At 39.2% G+C, this 26,488-nt stretch overlaps 1 protein-coding gene across 1 annotated transcript in view; it reads right to left on the bottom strand.

Annotated features, from left to right (window-relative positions):
• Positions 1-444: 444 nt before the first annotated feature.
• TTC39B (tetratricopeptide repeat domain 39B) overlaps positions 445-26,488 on the bottom strand; it is a 30,297-nt gene continuing 4,253 nt past the window's right edge. The window contains exons 3-18 of the mRNA XM_009992361.2: positions 25,211-25,342; positions 23,250-23,326; positions 22,053-22,120; positions 20,059-20,123; positions 19,782-19,887; positions 18,343-18,408; positions 16,569-16,677; positions 15,620-15,687; positions 15,473-15,532; positions 15,000-15,161; positions 13,833-13,924; positions 13,395-13,515; positions 9,109-9,220; positions 5,098-5,215; positions 1,590-1,706; positions 445-541 (exon numbers count right to left, since the gene is read on the bottom strand). Coding sequence (XP_009990663.1) covers positions 445-541; positions 1,590-1,706; positions 5,098-5,215; positions 9,109-9,220; positions 13,395-13,515; positions 13,833-13,924; positions 15,000-15,161; positions 15,473-15,532; positions 15,620-15,687; positions 16,569-16,677; positions 18,343-18,408; positions 19,782-19,887; positions 20,059-20,123; positions 22,053-22,120; positions 23,250-23,326; positions 25,211-25,342 — 1,570 coding nt within the window. The remainder of the gene's footprint in view (positions 542-1,589; positions 1,707-5,097; positions 5,216-9,108; positions 9,221-13,394; positions 13,516-13,832; positions 13,925-14,999; positions 15,162-15,472; positions 15,533-15,619; positions 15,688-16,568; positions 16,678-18,342; positions 18,409-19,781; positions 19,888-20,058; positions 20,124-22,052; positions 22,121-23,249; positions 23,327-25,210; positions 25,343-26,488) is intronic.

The raw sequence follows: 26,488 nt of genomic DNA, 5'->3' as shown, positions 1-26,488 counted from the left end.
CGGTATGCCAAACGTGGGTAAAGGTTATCCGCAGACATTGCATTTTTGTTCTAGAGGCAAAAAGGTCTCAAGCATACTGCAGAAAATCAAACCTTTACAAAATATAGAAGTTATCACCAGTACCACTGCATAACCAGCATCTGTTTTCATATAAAAAAATAAAGTGTTTGCATTAAACTTTATTGCACCATCAACTTTTTTTTAAAATATCCCCCATTCAAGTCAAATATTAAACTATTTTTATCAAACAAAATATAAGGTCCTCTTTTAAAGTATCAAGTAGATATAATATATGCGCTATACAGAAACAGTCTAAAGGAATGACATACATCAAATCAGAGATGACAGAAAACAATCATTAGGTTGTTTCTTTTTTTATGATTAAAAAAAGATTGCAAAAAGATTGTGTAGGCTATTGTATGCATGAAAAGCATCCCTCCTCATTCAAGGTGTTGAAGCAGGCGACACCTTCAAGCTGTCAAGTGCTGCATGAATTCTGAAGTGCAACCTGGACTCCATAGAGTATTCTTTGTAGTTGTTTCTGCAAACAATAAAGTTATTTTAAGGAAAACATTTCTGGCATGCACTGAAGTACTAAAGTTAACAGCTTTCATTCCTTCCACAGGAAACAGGCTGATACACAGATAAGTTATGAGACATTTAAAGCTACCTCCACAAACTGAGCAGAGACTTACACCAGTACTAAAAATTAAACGTCCTGATAAACTGAATCTATGTCTTAGCATCTCTTTCACTTACTTTGATCCTTTCAACAGCCCTCCCAATTACTGAAATTTGCTGTGAAAACTAGAAGACTACAGAAAACAAAGGCTGTTAGCTGAAAGTGTATGTTCAGCTTCAAAACACAACTCGGAGCAATAAACCACAGGGAAATCATATTATGTAATACAATTTTTTTTTTTTTTTTTTTTTAAAAAGGCCAACAGCTATTATGTTTCCAAAAAGGGTTTTAGGAGATGTTTCTAACTCACATTTGCACCACAACTGCATGATTGGTACACTTTTCTGTACACACAAGGGGCAAATTCTACCCCATACTACAATCTACAGATGAAGCAAACATGCTGCTCTACAGTAAATTCAGCTCTCTACTGCTCTTCTATAACGTGAAAGGAAAAAGGCAGGTGGTCAGAAGTGTACTGGCTTTTAACCTACTGCCACTAACACCTTTACTTGAGCAGATATAAGCCCCCCAGCTGCTCTCTGGGACAGAGGTGGTATAGATCCTTTTTTCTCTGGACTCTCCAGCTCCACCTCATGCATGCAGTGGAGCAGATGCATATGCTCAGCATCTCTGAAGCTGAAATGAAAAGGAGATATTTTCTGTTCATACTTTTGTCTTGTTTGATAGTGACTGCTCCACTGTGTCTGAAGAACAGAGTTTCTCAAAACTGAAAAATTCATGTATATCAGACAACTTTTCCAAATCAAGAACACAGATTTCTAATTACTTGTGTCTTGCAAAGGGGCTGGCAGGAAGAAAAACCACATATCTTCATTGATAAATTTACTCAGTTATTCTTAATGTACAGGCTAATACAAATTAAAAAAAAAAAAAATCCACTCACTTTGCAGTTTCTATGTATCTTATTGCTTTTTCTCTCTCATCCTGTTGTTTGTAGAGAAGACCCAACTCATACAGGGTGAACGGCACCAAGTAACTATCGTATTTTATTTGCTTCTCACTAGGAAATCAGAGAAACACAGAAGTGGTTACTTACAACCTTTCCTCTAGTGACCAGTTAACTTTTAAATGCCATCACTGGTTGTAAAAGCACATGGCCAGAGAAAAAACTCTGGCATCTTTTAACTAGTTAACTCCACGTGCATTAATTATATCTGTAAAGAGTGGACATAGAATACTGCCAACATGACCTTCTAGAAGCAAATATTTATTCTTTCCTACTTCCTGTTTGTATTGTGGTATGTTATCCAAGCTACCATGAACACAATTCCAAGGCTGAGAGCCTATTGTGTGACTTACAGTTCAAAAAAAAACATCCAAAAAGATGATCTGAGATAAAAGCAACGTTCACTAGATTAGGTAGCATAATACAAATCGTTCTTTCCCGCACACAGAATTGAGATCCTCTTACCCTAGCTTGCCTGACAAATCAGCAGAGAAGTAAGAAAACGCAACTCTTCCTCAATACGAGAGATTCTTGGAATCACTATGGCTGGAAGGCAACTCTGTGGATCATCTAGATCAGTCCCCTGCTCAAAGCATGGTCAATGACAGCAACCTGCCCAGGACTGTGTTCCTAAAGCAACTCAGGACGCTGTTGGCTGCCTTTGTTGCAAAGGCACATTGCTGGCTTATGGTCAGCTTCTGGCTGACCATGATGCCCAGCATCCCCAGGGTATTTTCTGACTAGCTGCTCCCCAGACAGTCAGCCCCAGGCCTGTGCTGGTGCATGAGATTATTCCTCCTCACAGGTAGGGACCGGCACTTCCCTTTGTTGAACTTCACGTGGTTGCTGTCAGCTCATTTCTCCAGCCTGTCCAGGTCACTCTGCACAACAGAACACCCATCTGGCATACCAACCATTCCTCCCACTTTGTATCATCTGCACATTTCCTAAGGTTTCATTCTGCCCCATCATCCAGTTCCTTAATGAAGATTTTAGAAACTATTGGCCTCAGCACTAAAGTCTCCATTATTCTACTGGTGAGTGGCCTCCAGCTGACTTCATGCTGCTGATCACAGCTTTTTGAACCCAGCAGTTCAGCCAGTTTTCAATCGACTTCATTGCCCATTTACCTATTTGAGACATCATGGGTTTCTCTGTGATGATGTTGTGCAAGACAGTGTCAAAAATCTTTTTAAATTCAAGATACAGAACACACACTGCTGCCTCTCATCTACTGACCCATTCACAGAATCATAAAATGGTTTAGGTTGAAAAAGACCTTGAAGATCAAGTCCAACCATTAACATTGCCAAGTCCACCATTAAACCAGGTCCCTAAGCACCGCATGTACATGTCTTTTAAATACTTCCAGAGATGGTGACTCAACCAGTTCCCTCGGCAGCCTGTTCCAATGCTCCACAACCCTTTCAGGGAAGACATTTTTCCTAATGCCCAATCTAAACCTTGCCTGGTGCAACTTGAGGCCATTTCCTCTTGTCTTATCACTTGTTACTTGGGACAAGAGAAGGACACCCACCTCGCTACAGTCTCCTTTCAGGTAGCTGTAGAGGGTGATAAGATCTCCCCTCAGCCTCCTTTCTTCCAGGCTAAACAACCCCAGTTCCCTCAGCTACCAAGTTTGTGCTCTAGAGCCTTCATCAGCTTTGTAGCCCGTCTTTGGACATGCTCCAGCATCGCAATGTCTTTCCTGTAGTGAGAGGCCCAAAACTGAACACGGTATTCAAGGCATGGCCTCACCAGGGTCGAGTACAGGGAGACAATCACTTCCCTTGTCTTGCTGGCCACACTATATCTGACATAAGCCAGGATGCTATTGGCCTTCTTGGCCACCTGGGCACATACTGGCTCATATTCAGCTGGCTGCTGACCAACACCTCCAGGTCCTTTTCCACTGAGCAGCTTTCCAGCCACTCTTCCCCAAGCCTGTAGTGTTGCATGAGGCTGTTGTGACCCCAGTGCAGGAACTGGCACTTAGCCTTGTTGAACCTCTTACAGTTGCCCTCGCGCCATCAATCCAGCCTGTTCAGATCCCTCTATCGAGCCTTCTTACCCTCAGCAGATCAATACTCCCATCTAACTTGGTTGTCTCATTACGCTGACTACTCCTGATCATCTTAATGCATTTGGAAATGGTTTCCAGAATTATTTACTCTATCTTCCCAGGGACTGATGAGAAGTTGACTGGCCTGCACTTCCCCAGATCCTCCTTCTCGCCTTTCTTGGAGACAGGAGTGACCTTTGCTTTCTTCTGGTCCTCAGGAACTTCCCCTAATTGCCATGACCTTTCAAAGATAACAGAGCTTTACAAGGACATTGGCCAGCTCCCTCAGCACGCATGTTTATACGCCATCGTCCTATGTACTTAAGTATATTGAGTTGCCACGGACATATGTATGTCTAGTCTGTTCACACTTTCCCTAACCTGCCTTCCCTCCATCAAGGGTGATTCTTCCAAGTTCCAGACTTTCCCACAAGTTTCATGGATGGGGAATTCCTGAAGGCTGATCTTGTCACTACAGAACAAAGTGAAGAAGGCATCTCACATCTTGGCCTTTCCGATGTCTTTTACAATCAACTATGACTGATGATCCAAGGGCTGGAGCACCTCTCTTATGAAGACAGGCTGAGAGAGTTGGGGCTGTTCAGCCTGGAGAAGAGAAGGCTCCGGGGTGATATTATAGCAGCCTTCCAGTACCTGAAGGGGCTACAGGAAAGCTGGAGAGGGACTTTTTACAAGGGCGTGTAGTGATAGGACAAGGGATAATGGCTTTAAACTGAAAGAGAGGAGATTTAGATTGGATATAAGGAAGAAATTTTTCCCTCTGAGGGTGGTGAGGCACTGGAACAGCTTGCCCAGAGAAGTTGTGGATGTTCCATCCCTGGAAATGTTCAAGGCCAGGCTGGATGAGGCTTTGAGCAACCTGGTGTAGTGGTGTCCCTGCCCATAGCAGGGGGGGTTGGAACTAGATGATCTTTGAGGTCCCTTCCAACCCAACCCATTCTACGATTCTTATCTGGATAGAATAATATCAAACAATATCGCAAAATGAAGAGGTTCGCAACAGGCACTGCAAAAGCTCTGAACATTTTGAGGGCAACACTTCTAAAGAGGCAACTCATGCACCAAGACAAGCCTTGATGCACAGAAAGCATGTCTTAAAGCAGGGAGACTGTTTATATCATAAACAGTGTTAATGTACTGTAGCAGCCCAAGAAACGTAGTAAGTAATAGAATAATACCAGCAAAGTTTTGTGGTTCTCCAGCTACTTTCAGAGGTATTTTAATTCCAGCTCCTTAACAGGATGTTGAAGTTTAATTATTCACAGTTCTAACATGATGACTTCTACAGGAGTATCAGGAATTTCCTCCAAAGCCACAAAACATAAAGGTAAAAAAAAAAAAATCTGTTTATGTTATTTTTACCTTTGAATTACTCTACTGAAACACAGTTCAGCTTGCATAAGTCTTCCCAAGTGTTTCAGGCAGAGGCCCTTCAGTAACTGCAACATGCACACATCATCCATATAGTATTCATTGCGATCTAAAAGTAAAATTGAGATACATCAAACAATTTGAAGACATTATGAAAAGGAAAATCAGATTTTCAGTAGGAAATATGTATTCAGACTCAGGATTTTGCTTCTCAAGATTGTAACCTCAAAACAAAATACATAACTTTCAGGCACAATTTAATACCGTCTACTAAAGAAGATGTGAGTGTAACATCTGTTGCTTTCTCTTTAAATATACAAGCTAAGAAGAAATAAGAAGAAATTGAAACATCCAGATATTTCCCAGTCTTCCGTATCTGGAGGTCAGCACAAAGCAGACATAAACTGGCATCAGTTAAAGACTTGTTTACTTGTAATACCTAAAACAGCATGCAAAACCTACAGTGAAATCAGAAGTCTCCTTCACTCTACATTATCTTAATCCCTTCCCCTGTTGCAGAGCAGTGGCAGACCTCCAGTAGCACCAGTAGTAACACGAAAAGCACAAGAACACACTAGGACTCTGTCCTGCAGAACTTTTTGGAAGCATTATTTGGCAGTACAACTTCAAGAAACCATGTTTATTAGTATTTCCATCATCGCTAACAACTAAGAAGCTTCACTAGTAGCGTATAACATTTGGAAAATTCAAGAAAGTTTTATGTTCAATAAGACGAAAAACATCCAATGAAAGAGCTTTTGTGAAGTGATTCAGAAATATAACCTTAATGAGTGTAGTCATTTTTTGTTGCCTTGGTTTATAGCATTTGCTGGGTGCAGGGAAGGAAAAGAAAGGAAGGAAAACACATATGGATAGACAGATGGTGGCACATACATTAACAATTCAGGAAGTAAAACACTCGCCCTTCAGATCATGCTGTTTACAACTAATTACCAGCTCTCTAAGGTCGTGTTAATTTTTTTCTTAATAGCCTGCCAAAAAAACCCTACATAAACAGTTCTGAAGCATGCAAGACTAAAGCATCTTAGGATTCAGCGAAATGCTTTGCTACTACGCCGAGGCTTATTTCTGTCTGTGTTTAAACCCAGAAAGTCTCGAGAGATAATAACTGACAGACTGCGCTTTTACAGGCAGGTGGAAGTGCAGTGAGTGAGTATTTTGCATTCCCTCTAGCCGGTTTTGCTAGGCTAAGGCACCGGATGCATGTGACTGTCTCCTAAAGGATTCATCCATTGAAATCACAGGGGGCAAGCACTGATGTCAGTAAAAGCTTGCCAGTCTCTAGCAACTTCAACTAGTATCTCCCTCGTTATTTCCCACAGGAAGAAAAGCTATTATGCCAAAACACTGACAGTAAATGACAGTAAATGCAACAGGTCGATTTAATACAGAAAACTTTGCAATAAATGTGGAAGAATCATCTTCCTGCAGTCCTCTACACCAGAGGAAATATCATTATCAGGATTATAAAACACACAAGAATTGAATTTTTCTTGAAGTTACGAATTCCTTTCTTTGTATCTTGGAGATGACAACTGTGGAAAAATAAGATTTCCAGAAATCCCGAGGGAGAAAAAAAATTCTCATGTCTTTTATCTGCTCTTTCTACCATCTCTATTTTCAGCTCTATACAACATAAACCCACTTTCAATCCTTGACAAATTCCTTGCTGTGCCTGGTCATTCAAAGCAAATGAAGTATCAACAGCGTTCTCTAAGAAGTCTCAATCACTAAATGACCTTTGTGCATCATTAACACACTTTTTTACAGCACCTTAGCAGTCCTTTAAAGCTATCTAGTCATGACAGCTGTCTTTTAAAATAATATTGTATCCTTGCCACACACTGCTAATAGCCTTAATCACTTTCTTTGGGTCTCAATTTGGCAGCAATTCCGGCAAGCAAAGTCTTTACCTTGTCTGAGTCTATATCTTTAAAAGCAAATCAGGATCATGGATGCAAGTCCAGAACAAAACTATACCTGACTGCAGTTATTACCACAACAGATACAGAAAGCATGAAAAGCAAATATGCTTCCAGATTACATCCTATTTGTAAACTGGACATTTCCATAAGAAAAACATACTGGTTTTATTTCTGTTCCTTTTATTTTGGTACCATGTGTATCTCTGCTTAGGAATTAGACAGGAAATTTACTTCACTGTCACAACTGATAAGCACTTACAGTAAAAGCCTCTGCATGATACAGCACTGAATTCCCAACAGATTCTGCCAGATCCCTCCACACAAACTCATGGGAATATAACTTCGCAGATGTCTTGCATATCGCTACGTTTTGATTTTAATACAGAAAGAGGAAAAACACTTCAGATTTAAGAGGCACACTAGTGATTCTGCATAAATGTGAATAAAATAAAACAATTAAGGGACCCAGTTCAGTCTTGGCCTTGCAAGTTTCTCTCATTTAGCATATTGTATCATCCAGATTTTACCGCTATGCATTTCTTTCATGTCCTTGCGTAACTTCTGATGCATGACCTCTGTTTATACGTATACCACAATTAGATGTACTTTTACGTTTCATAATTAATGTTTTAACAGTGTAGTAAAACTAAATTTTGCTAAATTGTTGACAAGTGTGGTTAAAATCTGGATTCAATAGAAATTTTTAGTGAATTACCATTAAAAAGGTTTCATGTTCGAAAAGATATTTCTTCATTCCAGAAGAACACAAAAGAGAAGTTCACATGACACACAACAGCAGTCACCTTGTTGCCTAAAACCAAGACCCTGATTGATGATTCATGATTGCTGGCACAATGGAGGCTTTAAGTTTGTGCTTACTGTTTTGACATCTGTAAAGCCCCATCCTTTAGAGCAAGTTAATGATTTACCTAGAATAGAAAAGTGAATAGCAAACCACCTGGCAACGTGGTTTGTACTAAACAATATTGATTTGTTTGATACAAAAAGTTTCTCTGAGTAATAAATACCAAGTGTGGTCAGCAAACCAGAAAGAACAGCCTGGAACTGCCAAGGGAAAGGAAAGGTAATTCCAACAGGGGGAGATCACGACCACCGACCCATGGAGCACCCACCCAAATTATACCATCTACTCAAAAAAGAACAGGAGAAGTAGGAAACTGAGTATGCCAAGTAATTTACATGTAAAGCGAGAGAGAATAACAATGAATATGTAAATATGCTAGCGATTTCAGGAAAATGTTATGAATATGTATGATTACAGTGTGTATAACTAAGTTTCTATCCGGGAGCCAGGTTTGCCTGCTAGATGGAGATACCTCTCATGCACCCAGTACCACAATAAAGCAATGCCTGCTTTCTAACACTACAAATTGCCTTAGAGAGTTTCCGTCCGGATTTTCGGTAACAACTTGATAAAGCCAGCTACTTCCACAGTGTGTTGTAATAAGGAAACTTAAGTTCCTTTTGGAATAAGTTATGGACCCTGAATATCTGTGCTTCGATTACATCAAGATCTAAAAAAGTGGTCAAAGTTTATTTGTTAAAAATACGTTTTATCCTATAATTAACAAACATGGTTTATATTGCCGGAAAGTGAACAAACAGACTCATGCATGGTACTTCATTACTTCCTTTACTTGTAGTCAGATTCTACTCAGTATCTGTCCTCTATAGTAAAGTGTGGTGTAAATCGGTTTAGAAAAATTTTTTTTCAGATGTTTAAGAAACTAGCGGATTACGCTCTAGGAACTCCCTCAGAGACTGGAATGTCTTAGTAAGATTCAGTTAAGCCCTGTAACTAATAACGTCACATCCTTGAGTTTTCTGTATTTTCCTGCAGCATCAGGGAAGCCGGACAAAGAGGATATTGAAGAACCACCACTAACTTTCACGCGGCTGCAAAATTTCCGCACTCAGATTGAATAGCACATTGCCCAAGTCAACACTGACCTGACAGAACATTAGTAGACAGAAGCAAAGAAAAACGTCAGGATTTCTTATCAGCTTATTAACTCCATCTTAGCTGATCACTTACTAGTTTCATTTTGTAGAGCACTTTCTTCTTTTTCAATTGTTACCAGTAAGTTTTCAGTGAGGTCTGCTCTTTTGCCCACAATTGCAAAGCCATTCCAGACATACATCATTTCCTGACAAAAAAGATAAACAAGACAAACTCATGGAATTGCATAAATATTTAATTAAAGAGCATCCTTTAGAAGGCTGTTATAGACTATTACAAGTACACAAAAACACTGCCTACAAAAACTTGTTTTAAACAATATGAAAGGTTTCAAAGCCAAAATACTCACTGTTGAGAAGCCCATGAATAAGACTAGCTGTACGACTTCAAATAACCACCCACAACAAGTATGGGACATACTGTCAGTTACATGCAAGTTTACAAAGACAGTCACATTTGCCATAATAATTATTTAAAGTTGTGTAAGAGTATATCTATCCATAGAGGAGGCAAAATGACATTGAATGTGTGTGGGCAAAGTTAACCTGGGTTTTTAAGTTTTGAATGTTTTGACACCTTTCTAATGGATTCTATCATGTATTTTCATACATTGTTAAAAATGAAACTGAACAGATTTTATCACATGATAAGTTTAACATCACCCATGTAATACATGAGCAAAACTGGGTATTTTAGGTTCAACTTGTGGCCTCTGCCATATGAACTAAAGAAGCAGCTAGAAGTAGTTACTTTCTACAGGATTCTAGACACATTTCTGTGTGTCTTTGTGCATGTGTCTATGTATGTACATACACATTTGTGCACCCAAATACATACTCATGCCTGTGTTTATATACAGAGGCTATAATCTATGGGATGTTACTTTCCACATGGAGCAACACTGCAAGTAGATAAAACTTTCTGGATAAAAAAAATGCAGTTCCAGTACACACATCCAATACACACTTCCAATATAATTCCTAAAAAATCTTATTTAAAAAAAAATAATCAAGGGAAATCCTGGCACAAAGCTTCCCAGATGCTTCAGTACAACAGTAAGCAATATGCTTGTTTTGATGCATTAAGCATTATCACATTGTAACACGCAAAGAGAATGAGAGAACACAATATAGAGTTAATCTAACCAATATGAAACTTTCTCAAGACCTTTACTCGATCATCACAAACACTAGAGTATCATTTGTTCTACTGTATTTGAACTGTAATTACACCTCAGAAATATAAAGCCTGATGTCATTCTGAAGCAGACACAACATACTGCTGAAATATTTCTGCTTATAAGCCAATTGTAAGAGGTTCAACAAGGCCAAGCACTGGGTCCTGTGTTTGGGTCACAACAACCCCATGAAACGCTACAGGCTTGGGGAAGAGTGGCTGGAAAGCTGCCCAGTGGAAAAGGACAAAAAGGATCCAGGGCTGTTGGTCAACAACTGGCTGTCTAAGAGCCAGCAGTGTGCCTAGGCGGCCAAGAAGGCCAATAGCATCCTGGCTTATGTCAGAAATAGTGTGGCCAGCAAGACTAGGGAATTGATTGCCCTACCGTACACAGCACTGGTGAAGCTGCACCTCGAATACAGTGTTCAGTTTTGGGCCCCTCACTACAAGAAAGACATTGCGGTGCTGGAGCGTGTCCAAAGACGGGCTACAAAGCTGGTGAAGGCTCTAGAGCACAGGTCTTACGACAAGCTGCTGAGGGAACTGGGGTTGGTTAGCCTGGAAAAAAGGAGGCTGAGCGGAGATCTTTTTGCTCTGTACAACTACCTGAGAGGAGGTTGTAGCGAGGTGGATGTCTGTCTCTTGTCCCAAGTAACAAGTGACAAGACAAGAGGAAATGGCCTCAAGTTGCACCAGGCAAGGTTTAGATTGGGCATTAGGAAAAATGTCTTCCCTGAAAGGGTTGTGGAGCATTGGAACAGGCTGCCGAGGGAACTGGTTGAGTCACCATCCCTGGGAGTATTTAAAAGACTTGTAGATCCAGTGGTCAGGGACATGGTTTAGTGTTGGACTTGGCAGTGTTAGGTGAATGGCTGGACTCGATGATCTTCAAGGTCTTTTCCAACTGAAACAATTCTATGATTCTTTGTTTTTTATTTCTGCTGTTCTTATGTGGGTTTTCAGAGGCAGAAAAGAAAGCGGTTCTATCAAAGTCTGAAATGGTGTCAATACCACTATCAACTACATTATGCCGGATTCGTTTCAATTCTGTAGTCCTGTTTAATTTACACTCACTGCAGTAACAGCACACGTTATTTTATTTTTGCTTCACCCATGATGGAAAAATTCTTAAAAGATACTGTATTTGACAGCAAACCCAAAGATATATACTCAGAACCAAATAGCACTGTGCTGCACAAGCCCAGGACAACTCCATTACTTAGGTCTTTATACGTAATTGGGTATACAATGCATGTTAAAACTGATAGATTAATTTCCTTTGGACTCCTCTTTCTATACCAATAAGCTTTAACATAAGAAATTCCTTCTCAAATTATGTTTTTCATCTTCAGTTGTTGCTAATTATCCATGTTGTGTTGGGTTTACATGGTGGCGTTTTGGTAGCAGGTAAGGGGCTGCAGAAATAGCCCCTGTAAGAAGTTGCAAGAGGCTTCCCAAGCTCCAAAACCAGCTGGACCAGTCTCATACCAGGGCCGAGCCAACCAGCGCCTCTGTGAATGCCCTATTTAAGATGGGGACAAAAGATCCTGAGCCATGCAGGACCTGCAATGAAGTGAAGTGAGGGACTGGCCCCCCCAGCCTCCCAGGTGGGTGGCTGCTCATGCTGGGCCTCCACCATTTGTCTGGAGATGGCCACGGCAGCGCAGTTTGGAGAGCTCCAAAGCACTCTCCAGTGGGCAGAGTTGGTCCCGCTGGGACTGCTGAGGTTTATCGGGCTGGTCTGGCCCGGCACAGCTGCAGTAGAGAGAGGACTTCGACGTGAGAGAAACGGCTCTGCAGACACCAGCTCAGTGAAGATGGAGCGCAAGGAGGTGTGCCAGAGCTGAGGTTCCACTGCAGCCTGTGGTGAAATGGCAGCAGCCCCTGGCTGCCCATGGAGATTAACAGTGGAGCAGAGATATACCCGCAGCCCGTGGGAGAGGACCCCATGCTGGAGCAGAGATGCCTGTGCCGAAAGGAGTTCTTAGAGGACTGTCTCCCATGGGAAAGGACCCCACCCTGCTGGAGCAGAGATGCATCTGCAGTCCGTGGGAAGGGACTCCACACTGGTGGGGGCAGCTGCGCCCTAAGAAGCTGTGACTCTGTGGGAAAGCCCATGCAGAAGCAATCTGACGGATAAAGATTGCACTCTGTGGGAAAGACTCATGTTTGTGAAGAACCATGTCCTGCAGGAAGGGACCTCACACTGGAGCAGGGGGAAGAGCATAAGGAGTCCTCCCCATTTTAAAAAGGAGCAGCAGAAACAGCATGTGATGAACTGACCTCCAACCCCCATTCCTTGTCCCCCTGAGGTGTTGGGGGGGAGGAGGTGGAGCGGGGAAGAAGTGAGGGGTGGGGGGAGGTTGTATGGGTTTGGTTTATCTTTTTAAAAAAAAAAGTATCTGGCTTTGTTTCTCATTATCCACTCTGAATAAACTGGTAACAAACTAAATTGATTTGTCCCAAGCTGATGCTGTTTTTCCTGGGGCCATGGTTGGTGGGTGATCCCTCCCTGTTCTTATCTCAGCCTCCAAGTCTTTTACCACCTTTTGCTGCTCTCCAGCCCTCTGGGGAGGAGCGAGCGAGCAGCGGTGTGGGACACATGTACAAAAATTCTAGCATGCACATATCCAAAGTATCATTGCTGTGCACACATCAACAGACTGTGCACTACTAATGCCTCTGAAGTTAAAAGCATGGGAAATTAGAATTGTATTAGTGAAGTATTATTAACTTGTGCACATTTTGCTCAGACTCAATATAAGGAAAAAAAAAACCCAAGCCATACCACTCTTCATTTTCACCAGAAGAACAGAAAGTGCTGAAGAACTCCTTAACTTCCTAATGAGTATGGAGGACGAGGACTGAAATCCTGGCAAACTAAAGAACATGACAACATATGCTAGAAACCCATGGAGGTTTCCAGTTGAAAGGTGACTTTCAGCCTCATGTTTGAACTTTCATGTGAAAAATCTGGCTCTGGTTTTGGACTGCTAGTAGCTGGTAGCATGATCCAGACCCTAGTGCATTTCACAAAAATCCCATTGCATGAATGAAATAATTCTTTAAAAAAAAAAAAAATTCAGACACATACTACCTGACAAAATTATTCTTTCCCCTCTATAATGAATTATACTTATTTCTTTACTATTTGAAAAGGACAAAACCAAAGCAAGCATAAATACCAAGGCGGGTAATATCAGCTTCACTGGCTGAGGACTTGCATAGCGTCGAGCTTTCCTTACTGCAAACTTTTCAGTTGGGATGGATTTTCCTGCAATTCTCTGTTTTAGGCCATCCACTTGTCTACAAGGAGGGAAAATGGAAAACAGAAGTTGCTTTACATAATTTTTATTTCATCTTACTTCATTTAGTAAGATTTGCTGTTCTCATTTGAAGTATAACATCTTAAATGGTTTCACATCACTTAGACCGCAGTTGCAGGACATACTTTTGCTGATAAAAGCAGCATTTTAAATATTCTGATGCTAAAAGCAAAGCGAAAAACTGAAAGGTTGATGGTTACAAGTAGGAAGTAAGTCACACAAGACAAATATACTCAAGCAAAAAACTTTTATATGGGGGAAAAAGATCGCACACCTACTTGCTTTGTAAATGTTTACCTGAATAAAGATACGATGTCCTCACCAGTCCTTTTCAAATCATCTTCTGGAAGCATACATAAAATTGCTGCCTTCTGGAATACATATATTGCCTATTTCAAAAAGAAACAGCAAAATATTACCACATCTAATTTGTTGTGTTCAGTCGATACGCTAAGGACTCAAATCTATCACCCTAATTGCTGCAGCGAAGTGTTTCCAGTAATTCTCAGGCTGGTGGATCTACAGAAGCTTAGTATTTCCTTTGTCACAGAATTCATGCTATAATTTTATTTCCAACATATTTATTAATATTCTAAGTAAGTTAAAACGCTAAAAGTGCCTCCTGCAAACAACGGGATAATTTATTATGCAAATCACTGGTAAAGAGATGAGGTTAAATGACATAACATTAACGGACTTTAAAATAGTTGTTAAATGATTTATGTGTTGAGGCATGCCTGAAAAAACAGAAGAAAATATCTAAGTATTGATTCAAAGAAAGTTCAATAACTGGATTTAGCAGAGTAAAAAAGAAACATCCATAATTCTATTCAAGACATTTGTACTTCACATTGAATATACTATTCTCTTCCTCTTTTGTCAAGAATTGGATGCATCCCCTTTTCCACTAAGCGTAACAAGAGAGTAATATAGAAAGGAACAGACAAAAATGATGTATCAGAAAGTATGTGCACGTAGTTCTTGGTTCATACTTTGAGAAACATTTTTACAAGGAAGATGTAGATACCTCAACTTTTCCCGTGAGGCCCTGTCTCCAGCAGCCTTCTCATGTCACCAAGCATCTGCTGAGTAGGTCTGCTCTTGTCTGTTTATAATTAACTAGAAAATACAGTTTCTTCAGCCAAGTTTTATTAGTGAGTGTTCGAACTTGACTTAAGATGCAAGTTCACCATTTTCCCCTCCCTCTTCTTTCTCACAATTCTGGTAAGTACGTCTGTTCTTAAAAGGGCTGAAGCGTTGTTAGTTACAGCTCTGGTGCCTCAGAATGTGAAATAAAAATTCCTCCTTAACCACCCAGTTAAACCTAGTGTTTTGGTGCCACTGTCTCTTTGCTTACGGGTTTCAGAAGGAAGCCAAAATTACGCTCATGGTGCAAACTGAAATTCAAATATAACTGTGGAGAAACTACTGGCATATCATAACAACGTCCACCTGCCCATTTACCTTAGACCACCTGCTCTCTTTGCTGAGCAGGTCTGCATACCGATATGCTTGAAGCCAGTCCTGCTGGAAGGTGTAGCACCACATCAGTTCCCAGTAACACAGATGATGAATCTGTTTCCACTCTTGCTGGGCTGCTATGCATTCTTGGAACCTCAGCTGTGCCTGTGATGTAGTTAAATAAGAATGATGAAAATTGTTTCAAGTACAGCTCCAAATGAGAGCCGTGTCTAATTACAGAGCAAAATCTTTCCTAGCACCCAAGTGGAGAACACCCAACTAGTAAAATGAGATAAACTTCCCTTTCAGTCTCACTTACAGTGAGAGAGTTGGAATCAGTATTGACACGGAACATGAACAGATGTAAGAGCATAATTATCAGTGCAACTAAAATAGGTTACTGAGATGAATTAGGTATTTTTCCCCAAGTTGAACACCGAACAAATAAAAACCTTAAAAAGAAAGAATTTATTTACCTTTGCAAAATTTCCTTTCAGTATATCTATTCTGGCAGCGTAAAATAGAATAATGGAACCCTTGAAAGGAGATGAGAAAAACACCCAGTTAATATTTCAAGCTTAGGGAAGTACATTGCTGTTATAGAATTTATTGAGAATACACACATTTGGAAATTTCTGGAGGTAGGGTTCAAGGAGACTGTCTGCTTCCTGAAAGTTGGCTTCCCCTGTACCTAGAAAACATAACAAAGCAACCTCAATGTACTTAAAAAAAAAAAAAAGAGTTTCACAGATTAAGATTTTTGTTTCCACATCATATTATGGCTTAAATAGATTAATGGATGACTGCTTTTATGCACCGAAAAAATTATTTCATCATGTTGTGTTTCTACAAAAATGAATTCTTGTTCTGAAGGTACTAAGTGCTTTAAGATAGTAAGCGTCTGTAAGTAACATCAGAATAGAATATATGAATATTCTTTTAACTGTTCCAGTATAGATCCTAGTTATATTTTTTAATCCCTTTAATTGCTTTACCAAGTTAGGAAAACAGTCCTCAGCTGCCTCTCTTCCTAATTTTGAGCTCAGTAATGAAGTGCAGGTGATACTGAAAGAAATGAAGTTCTCCTTAATTTCCTGATGAGCCTAAGGGACAAGGACTAAACCAATTCCAAACTAAAGAACGTGAAAATACATGTCGAAGATGCATACAGAATTGATTGCAACTTTTAGCCCCATGTGGAAAAAACAATTAATTCTCTACGTGTTTGAACTTCCAAGTAAATTGTTTGGGAGTACAGACTTCTTTCTAGAGATAGTATAATTTATGGATAAAGACTTGTCTGAACTTTAAAATGTTTTGAGGTATTTTGCTATTGCATGTTGAGACAATCCTGCAAATGGAACAAGATGCTGGTATAATGGTACCTACTCTCACAGTTTCTGCAGTCATAGCTTTGTCAGAGACACTTGTTTCAGATCATAATTAAGTTTACAGCAATCTCCTGTTACAAAGCTAATTGGCCACAGTTTCAAAATTCAGTTAAAAAAAAAAAAAATCACAATATCTATCATAATGTGTAGCATGACTGAGCAGCTACACAGTGGGTCTCACCAAGGATTAAGGAGACGTAAGTATGATAAACCAACAGGGTGAAAGTACACAGAATGGCCCTCAAACTGCTGCCAGATGCGCCTTCCCGTAGTTGACAGAGGCCCAACTCCTAAGAAACATCACAAACACATGCAGAATTAACTATCAGTACACAGAGTTACTATTCATAGACTCTGGTTCCCACCAATCCAGTCTTGCTTTCAGATACAGGTTATTTCGTAATTCAGCACTTTGCTATCTCAGATCCAACACAACCTTCTACTAAAAAAGTTCTGCCATAGCTGATAGTGCTCAGCAAGAAGATCAAGCTAACATTGAATAAAATTACCCACACATCTCAGTGCTCTGGTGAAATGGGAACACCACACAGACCACCCGAACACACAGGTCTACATCCCTTTCTCACCATTTTCTGGCTATGAGCCTGTCCGAATAACGTCTTTAAATCTATGTTTGGTGAGAACCTCTCTCAATTGTTTCACTGCTACTTTTCAGCAAGAGCCTTTCTTCACAGAAATCCCTGGATACCCTCAATTCTCTTCCATCAAGTCAGCCACTATTTTGCAGTTCTGATTAAAACATTGGCTCTCGTGACACAGCAGCTTCTAGACATCATTTCCAGAAGCTATAATGTAATTTGTGTGTGCTGAGGAAAGGAGTCCAGATTCATGGAGACTTACTCAGCTCTTAACACATGAAACTTCTTCCCATCCTTTCCAGTTTATGTCCATTACATGACACCTTGACCACCTGGGGGATTGCTGAGACAAGCTCAGAGCTTCACTGCTCAATAGCAGTGGCTCTTCAGAAACATATCAGATTTAAACAGTTTTGCCTCAAAACAAATATTTATTTAACAGGATTCTTATTGCATACCAACTTGATGAGTTATAGAATTCAAGCACCATACAGAAAATGTGGTGATACTCCAAAAGTGTTTGTTCTTTTCCTTTCAACTTTTATTGCCTTTTCAGTCAGGACAAAAATGTGTATTATGGAAGAGCTTCAGCATGAATCAGGTCTTTCATAGGAAAAAAGGAACGAGCACGTCTTTACTGAAGTCTAATTTTACATAAGCAGAACTGTATTTGTACACAAACCAACAGCAATAAGACCATATGGTGACTCTTTGTCTCATTAATAACTTGAAGTTTAAATGCATACAATTCTGTGGGTTGCTTTGTTTGGTCTGGTGGTGGTTGTTTTTTTTTTTTTATTTCTTATGGGTGGCAAAAAGAGTTTAAAAAAGCTGTAAGATACTTACAAAAGAAGGCTAGGTTTACAAAAACAAGGCTATGATTACAAATACTTTCCTCATCCACAAGGAAAAGATGTACTGAGATTCCACAGTGACACATGATATTCAGAAACGTCTTCTCTTAAAGAAATGGACTGGGATTATGGGTGCCAAAATGTAGAATTGTGACTCTCCCCTCGGTTACTGGTAATAAGAACATTAATTTCTGACCATATGGGCTAGAAAAGAAAGCTGGTATCCTCTCCTTAAGGATCAGCAAAAGGAAAGGAAATTGCAACTTGGAAACCTCTCCGAAGCAGACTGACCATTTCCCATGGTTGTTCAAGATGAGGGTATCACCATATGTGCTTTTATGCCTGCATTATCTAGCCCACTTCTCATCTTTTTAATAACACTAAAATACTGACAAACAATATAAGATTATTATAGTTTTAGTGTGAAATATATGACGTTGAATCCATCCGGTCTTTATCTGAGAAAAGACTAATTCGAAAAAACAAATATCAGATTCAATACCCTATTGCCGGAAAATCCAATAAATTCTAAAAGTCGGAGGATCCTTCCCGGTAAAAGCGACAGCATCTGAAATATATTTCAAACAAAAATAAGATAAAGAAAAACTTAAATACGTTTTAAAAAAAGTTAAACCACTACAAACTTGAGCGAAAAATGCCAGCTACTATGTTAAATGCTATTACACATTAGTGAAAAACTAAACCACAAAAGAACTCAAAAATAGACATGCGTGATCAACAACACACAATCAATCTGCAGCTTCAGGGAAACTCAGACTTTCGATGATCATCCAACATGGAAACAGCAAGACAGAGTCCAGCTGTGCTTCTTCAGATAATGACAGGTTTTTCTGTCTTCAGCTGATCAGAATTGTTTGAAAATTGTGGGTCATTCAGAATGAAAGTAGTGTCTATTTTGGTAGAACTTAAAATCTACAATTGCCATCTTCCTTTACTCCCAAGCAAATAACACAATGGTATCACAAAAGTTCTACTTGTTCCTACTATGGGAGTACCTAATTAACAGACCAGCAAGCATACTTGTTTCCAAAGTACTAGCTGTTGTCACCATCTTTTAGCCCTCTATTACATGCACTTTTTGTTCCCCTTGTAACTGCATTCTCCACATCCTACACAACGGAAAACTTGTAAAGATCACAACCACCTCTTTAACAAGCATTACAAGAAGGTCTATTTGAAGGTCAGGGTTTGAAAGCTCCATTCACCCTAACAAATTCTGCCCAACAGACTTTTTCTCTGAAGTTTCCTACTGAGGAGACTTCATGATAAATAGGAAAGGTCAGAGCAGTTATGAACACAAGCATCAGACCTGAGTTCTTCTGACCATACTTAGAATTGGTCAGCTCCAGTCTGGAATGATTCAGAAATTAACGTACCAGCAGAAATCAGCTCTCACCATTGCCACAACAGATGTGAAAAGACAACTGTAGTAAATCATAAAGAAAAACACTAGCAGATGTACCCAGTTTTCCTTTGGATAAACTCAGTAAACTACTGATCATTCTTCTGAATTTATAATTATCTATGCCAATCTACAGCCTGCCACTGTAGCAAAAGAATATTATGCATAGCGGTCTTAGAATAAAAGCAGTCACTCCAGGTATCCTGCAACAAACAGCATAAGCATCTTAAAAATTCCCGCGACACACAGGTAGATGTAGCTGCTTTTCCTCTTGAGAAATACATACATAAATTAGTCCACAAGATTTAAACATAATTCAGAATAAGCTAGCAGAAAGATCCCAGAAGGCATGCATGCAAGAAGCCACTGCTGTTTTCATATTGTGTAAAATCTTCAAAGCCTGTATCTCCATTTTACAAGTTTCTCATTTTAAAAATGGAATTACAGTACTGTATCTGCAAAGAAAGAATCCCAGAGAATAATTCCAATGGCTCTTCTGTAGTCTGAAAAGGTCATACCAAGTTGAATGCTCCGATTCCAAGTTTTACTCCTCCTTCAAACTGGTAATAAGTTTCATTTTTGCTTTTGTTGCCCTGAGTCACCTGTAGCACCTGATGACACTCTCTTTTGATGCAGAGAAAAAAAAAAAGGAGGGAAGGGGAAACATGACTTAGAAATTATACGAAGTAAAATCATTACGATTGCTACAAAAATATTTCTTTCTATTTTGGAGACATTAATGTAACTGTAGCTGCTTATACCAACGTTGAATCTAAGTGGTTTCTAATGGCTTACTTGTATATTTGGTAACTCGTCCTAATCTTGAGGCCACCTTTGATGAAGTTGATCATATTTTCATCCTGGAAGAAAAAAAAAATTAAACTGTACAAAAATATGCATTCAGCTATTACATATAACACATACATAAAAAATCTTCCAGTTACATTTACATTTATTTGTAACTTAACAGTCATTGGAAATACTTAGAATGTTTTTCAGTTATTAGACTCATCTCTAAGACTGAAGCTAATACTTGCTTTAAGTTGTCAGGGAAACATTTCTCTGGTACATGTTACAAATGTTAAAACTTAAGATGGGGTGGAAAAAAAAGTCAGAGAGTTACTTTTAACAGATTTCCAATGCATATAAATGAAACAAGAAAGCTCTCCACCAGATGGTGCTGTAGGAATTTTGTAGAAAGTTTTGAGATGCCAAACTCGCCCAGGACCTGGCAGAAGACAAACCAAAGAATCCCCTGAACAGACAAATCCCCATTGCTGACCAACAGCAACCACAGGTACTACTCAACATATGCACTTATTAACCTCTAGAAAAATCAAAGTAAAGCCACAATGTACTAGCCATCAAAAACAAATTCTTGAAAAGCAAGATGGTTAACAGTTCAACAAGACACAAATTTTTCTCTTAGAACTCACACAGAAGGGGAACATGTGCAAGCATTTCAGAAATGCACACTGAAATATTTGAGGACAGCATATGTGATGTGGAAAATGAAAAAGCACAAAAAAAGCCCCAGAATCATCAACCATCAGAATTCTGGCTTCCGTAAAAAGGTCACCATTTCAAAAGACCTCAACTGTTTTGTCTGCAAGACTGAACACCCAAATGCAAGGGTTTTAGTACAAGCATTCTTGCTACATCTTTCTGAATGGTTTCATTATCATCATCCTCAGATGAATCAAGGATGAAAAAATATGGGGCATAACAACAATCAGCAGAGCAGGGTATTACAGTCAACAGTGATGGATTTCTAATATGATGGATAGCGAGGTGCTGCTTTAAAGGAAGTACACGTCAAGGGTTTTTTTAATTTTACACAGTCCTAAACTCACCTCCTTCGATAACTGTTCAAAAATTCTCTTTATGCTTAAAAAAACCCCACCCTAAAAACGTTAAGAGGGTTGCTTCCATTTGGTTAGTAAAGGAGAAAGTAATTTACAGGAAAGATTGGCATTCCACCAATAATATTTCCTGACAATTCCTGCCAAAGTATTGTATTAAGTGGTTTATAAAGCTTTGCCAAATTAACTTTTTAGGTCTATCTGACCTTTGTATCTTTGTGCCTTGCTTCTTCCTCACAATTTATATCCAAAGGGATTATCTAAAATATCCTCATTGTACATTTGTAAAACACTCACCTATGTTAAAAAAGTATGATTAATGGCTTCTGTTTTCAGGAATCAAATTTCAAAACTAATTTGAAAACACTGTAGCCTGAAGTCCCTGAACTACAACCTAAGCAAGAAGCACTAAATACTATTAAACAACAGATCTTTCTGTGAACTGAATTATTACCTTGGCAACACTAAGGCATGCTCATTTTATAATCATTCGTTACCATATTGTTCCTGACACCACGTCAAAAGTCCACAGAGTGATACTGAATTGGAGATCAGTGTGCATCAGTTGAAAGGTTTTTTTGTTGGGGAACATTCTAACCTTCTCATGCAAAAAAGGACTTGCGCTTTCAAAAAAGACATTTCCTCACATTTGAACATCTTTTTGGACAAGTGCTGGACACTGTCAGATGTGATGCAGGTCATTTAAACATACTTTCTGTATGAGACTGCAATATACCTTAGGTTTTTGGTTCCTGGGTATCAAAAACATCTTTGGTTATTCATATATACAAAGAGGATTTTGCTGGGTAAGACAGCGTCTACCACACTTTGAATCACTTTCAGGATATAACATTTATTCACTAGGAAAAAGTTTGGGTTTTCCGTTAAACTGCTACACAGAGATGCAAAATAAACAATTGACTTTACCTGTACAAAGGTGAGAGCTGCTTTCTGTAGCAAGCATTCAGCATAGCAGATTTCGGCATGCATTTCCTCTATATAAGAAAGAAAAGTTATTTACCATCAGTGAAGTTATTGTCAGTGTTCTCTTCTTGGAATAAATGGAAGAAATAAAATGCTGCCAAGAAAAGAAAAAAAAGCAGGATTCTGCTATTGCTGTTTTGATAACTCCTGAATAATAGCTGTAATGCACAAATCCCAATAGAAGCAGTAATTGGGAAGCTAGCTAAAAACAGTCTTCTGTTTCACTTCTTCTCGGACAAAAACTTTGATCTTGCCAGAGCTGACTTCAGCCTAGGGCAAAAGCTACTTGTCATTCTTGTGGATGACCTCCCATACCTTCCATTGATCCTAAACATCGACCTGTAGCAACCAGTTCTTCCAACTCTCCTTCTGTGCCTTCGGAAAAACTTTCACAGATGAAAGATAACACTCACTGTGGCTCAGGCTTTTTCTAAGTCCAGTAAGACATTATGAACAGCTTTTCACCAAGTCATGCTCTACAAACTGAAAGCCCCAGACAGACTTTCTGTCTTCATGCAGCACTGAAGTACATTTGATTTAACACACACGACATGAGTTACTCTGCACCCATGCTGTGAGACCAGCCACATGCACAAGGCTGTGTATGGACAGTGCACACAGGGGAAGTTTGATGTGTCCAATATTAAAGACGATTCTTTTGTGCCAGGTTAGAAAAAAATGCATACTTGATTCTGCCCGAATCAGAAATAGGAGATCAGCATTTTCAGAGCCATGAACAACGTACTGATATCATTTCCCATAACACCTTAAGGCAAAACAGACAAGCACAAAACCTGTTAATACATTCAGATTCCTACGCAGCTAATGATAAGGACTTATTCCACAGCAGCGACGATTCTTAAACTTCTGGGAGCTGTCTTAAGTAAAAGGAAAAAAAGAAAAAAAAAGGAACTCTCTCTTCAGTCCTACAATGTGTTGTGAAAGGCATTCCTTTCTTAATTCGTGCATGCTCAGAGCCAAAAAAAACCAAAATAGGCTGAATCCCCCATTTTGAGAACCTTTGCATTGAAATTCAAAAAAAACACACTACACAGATGGTTAAGCATATTAGTACACGTTGGTAGGATGTTTCTGAGCTTTTTTCGCTTTGTTATTTTAATTGTATTATAAACCACTTACCTTCACTCAACTGATCCACTGACTGTTTAGAAACTAGATTGGACAAGGATTCCACCACTGTGCTTCTTTTCCTGAATCTAAACGTGTTGTACATGGAAGAAAAGAAACCCATACAGCATGAATGACATTTCAACACAAACTTGAACTTAATTTACAACTCTTAACCATTTCCCACAACAATTTATAGACATTCTTAGTGAAGTGATGATCCGCCAGTAATTGCAATTCTTTGAGTAGTCTAACCATGGCCACTCAGAGCCTATCCAACCTCGAGTGATGTTCCAAGCATTCATTTACTCTTCTTCTAAGTGTACAATAGCTTTCACCAGACTTCCACCCACCGGCTGCAGAGGTCTCTGATGCTGGGCAAGCCACTTGAACTGGATGGACTTTAAAGTTTTATGAATTACAGTTTTCCATTTCTTAGACTTGCACTCAGAATTCGAATAAAAAAAATAAAAATGAGCTCTAACACTTCAGTATTTTATGATGTTTTATGCCAGATACAATGCCAAAACAGTCACATATTTTACTTTCAACAGATCTCAACTGTCCACGTCATAAATTGCTAGTTTATTTTAGTATGCCATTCCAAAACTGAATTTGTTACTATTTACAAACAACTCAGCTTTATGAAGAAGCTAAAGAAACAATTTTACATTCAGAAAAGGAATGTATTTTGTAAGCCAGGAAGTCATTAATTATTTATACTGAGCATTAGCTTATCATTTGTTTACACTATTCTGCACATTGAAAAGCACAGGATCCTGAACACGAGATTATGACACTACAGATTAACATCACGCATACCAAAAAAAGATGTTCAATTAAGCCACGTGTAGTTCCAGTAATTCCTCACCTTTGAGTGTCTGATTGCCTTTATCTTACATTTTTATGAGTTTTGTGACAGGCTAGACTAGAGCACTTATGCATAAAAGTTTGTACCCTGCAGAGATGGTGGCCCTTATTGAAACTATCCGAAGTACAAAGAGACACCTAATTTTCAGTCATATTAAACAATGTAGTACAGATCAAACTGTGAACCAACAGCACTCCCGAACACAGAGGTAGAAACTGCTGACTCTGTATTTTCTTCAGGTAGTTTCTGATAATTTTGTCCTGTTTCATTTCCTTTTTTTTTTTTCATTGCTAAGGAGGTGATAACTAAAAACATTTGGAGGCAACTTCTTTGGAGACAATTTCTGATGAATTACAGTCTAACCAACATGATGAAGAATCAGTACCATGGACTAAAGCATCCACTTTTGGCTTTGTCAGAGGCTTGTTAAACGCTTTAGCTTTGACAATCCATTTTCTAAGTTTTTTTTTTAACTAAAAAAAATAAAGGTCACTAATAACTTCTACTTTCTACTCTATTTCATTGTTGTTCCAAGCATGACCAGACGCAAAAGGTTCATATCATTCTTGATGGGAATAATAGTCCTTGAATTTTAAGGTAACTAAACACTACATTTGTAACAATAATCAAAAAATTGCTTGGTTTTAGGAGAAACCTCAGTACAAGCTTAATCCTACTAGGGTCCACCTTTGAAAACAACCTTTAAGAAAAAGAGTATTTTCATGAGGAAAGGGAAAACTCAAAATACAGAGTTTTCAAATTCTTTATCTCCATGGAAAACAAAAAGTCACAGGTTGAAATAGCTCAGGCAGTTCAGTCATGCAGTGTCAGCTTACATACTGGTCTACAGACCCAAGCAGCCATTTAACAAAGTTTTGAGGCTATACACTCCCAGACCCAGCAAGTCTTTTGTTTCCACAATACTAGGAATCCTACCCTTACCAATAATAATTGGGTAGTGACACTCACTCCACCTTTCCAAATTTAGATCGCTGTTACACTGACAACAGCCTGCTTTGAAAGCCTACAAGACAGCTGAGATAATCCACTAAGTGTGCTTTGTAAGGTAAGTACCTCATAAATGTTCATTGCTTGGGCTTACCTTTGGCAGGTTTGCAAAGCTTCCTTCATTGTAGAAATCCCCATTTGTATATCCTGCTGTTCAAAGGTCATAGCAGCTTGCATAACTAAAATAGTGCTGTACCCAAGGGCATGGTACATACTGTTTTTAGACCTAGGGCAAACATAAGAGTCTTGTGCATTTAAGCAAAACTTTAAATTACAATACAAAATTAAACAGTGAGACACTTGCCTTAATTAGTGACAAGACAGAATAATAAAGTAGGAAAATAATGGACATGAGAACATAACCTGGCAAGTAACATCCTCCACTGGGTGCTGCATATCTGCCTCCAAAGGATACTGTCACAGCAAGTTCCAGAAAATATCCAAACTGGGTTACACAAACGTTTGCACTTAATTATATCCCATTTATAGTCCACTGGTATATCTATTTAATTTAGTTAATTAAGCCTTGACATAAATACTCATTCACCTGCTTTCACTCAAGAAGTAAGGACATCCTTCTAACATTACTTCTTGATTAGAAGATACAAAAATCAGCATTTGTGTCACACAAAAACCTACCTCCTCTACGCTTGAGTTCTCCCTACCACTAAAAGCAAACACTTGATAGCTGTGTCCTCCTCCCAAGGTTTCATTTAACAGTGTTCTCCCACCTGTCCATGCTCCTGACCTAACAACACCACCCCACCACTCTTAATCCAGTCTTACTATCACCAAATTGCAGAGCAAGGACTTTTTTACCCCTCTCTACTAACACTACTGATCTCTCTCACTGAGACATCCCCAACATTGTATGCACCTTTGAGAGACAGACAGAAGAACGGTGAACAGGACTCAGGTCTCAGTCCTCACGAACAGTCACCTACGTAGCCTCCCCATGCAGTCACAGATAAGCTGGGTTTATCCTATGAACCTTTTGGCATTCTGTATTCCCCTGCATCTGCACTGCCACGCTTTTCTTCTAAGTGGAGCAAAGGCAGCAGGGGAACAGGCAGAATTAGTCAGAAGATAAAAAAGTGGGCTTTAAAGGTAAATACTGCTGCAACTCGAATGCAATATAAAAAGCAACAAAAGGAGTATTCTGGAGTTTCGTTTGAGCTTTGTTGTCTTGTACAAAGTCCCTGATCAAAGATACATTGGATAAGGTATTGTTCCCCTGCTCTCCTTCTCCGCACGAGCAAATTCAGCTTGAATGACAAGTTCCAGCAGAACAATTCAGTTTTATTAACAGGTTTAGCAATGGTCTTAAGAAGAAACAAATGCACTGCTAAAACCCAAAGATGCTGAGAAATGC

The sequence above is a fragment of the Tauraco erythrolophus genome, chromosome Z (genome assembly GCF_009769465.1).
Source record: "Tauraco erythrolophus isolate bTauEry1 chromosome Z, bTauEry1.pri, whole genome shotgun sequence".
NCBI classification, from domain to species: Eukaryota; Metazoa; Chordata; class Aves; order Musophagiformes; family Musophagidae; genus Tauraco; species Tauraco erythrolophus.
This window is presented reverse-complemented; position numbering and strand designations above follow the sequence as displayed.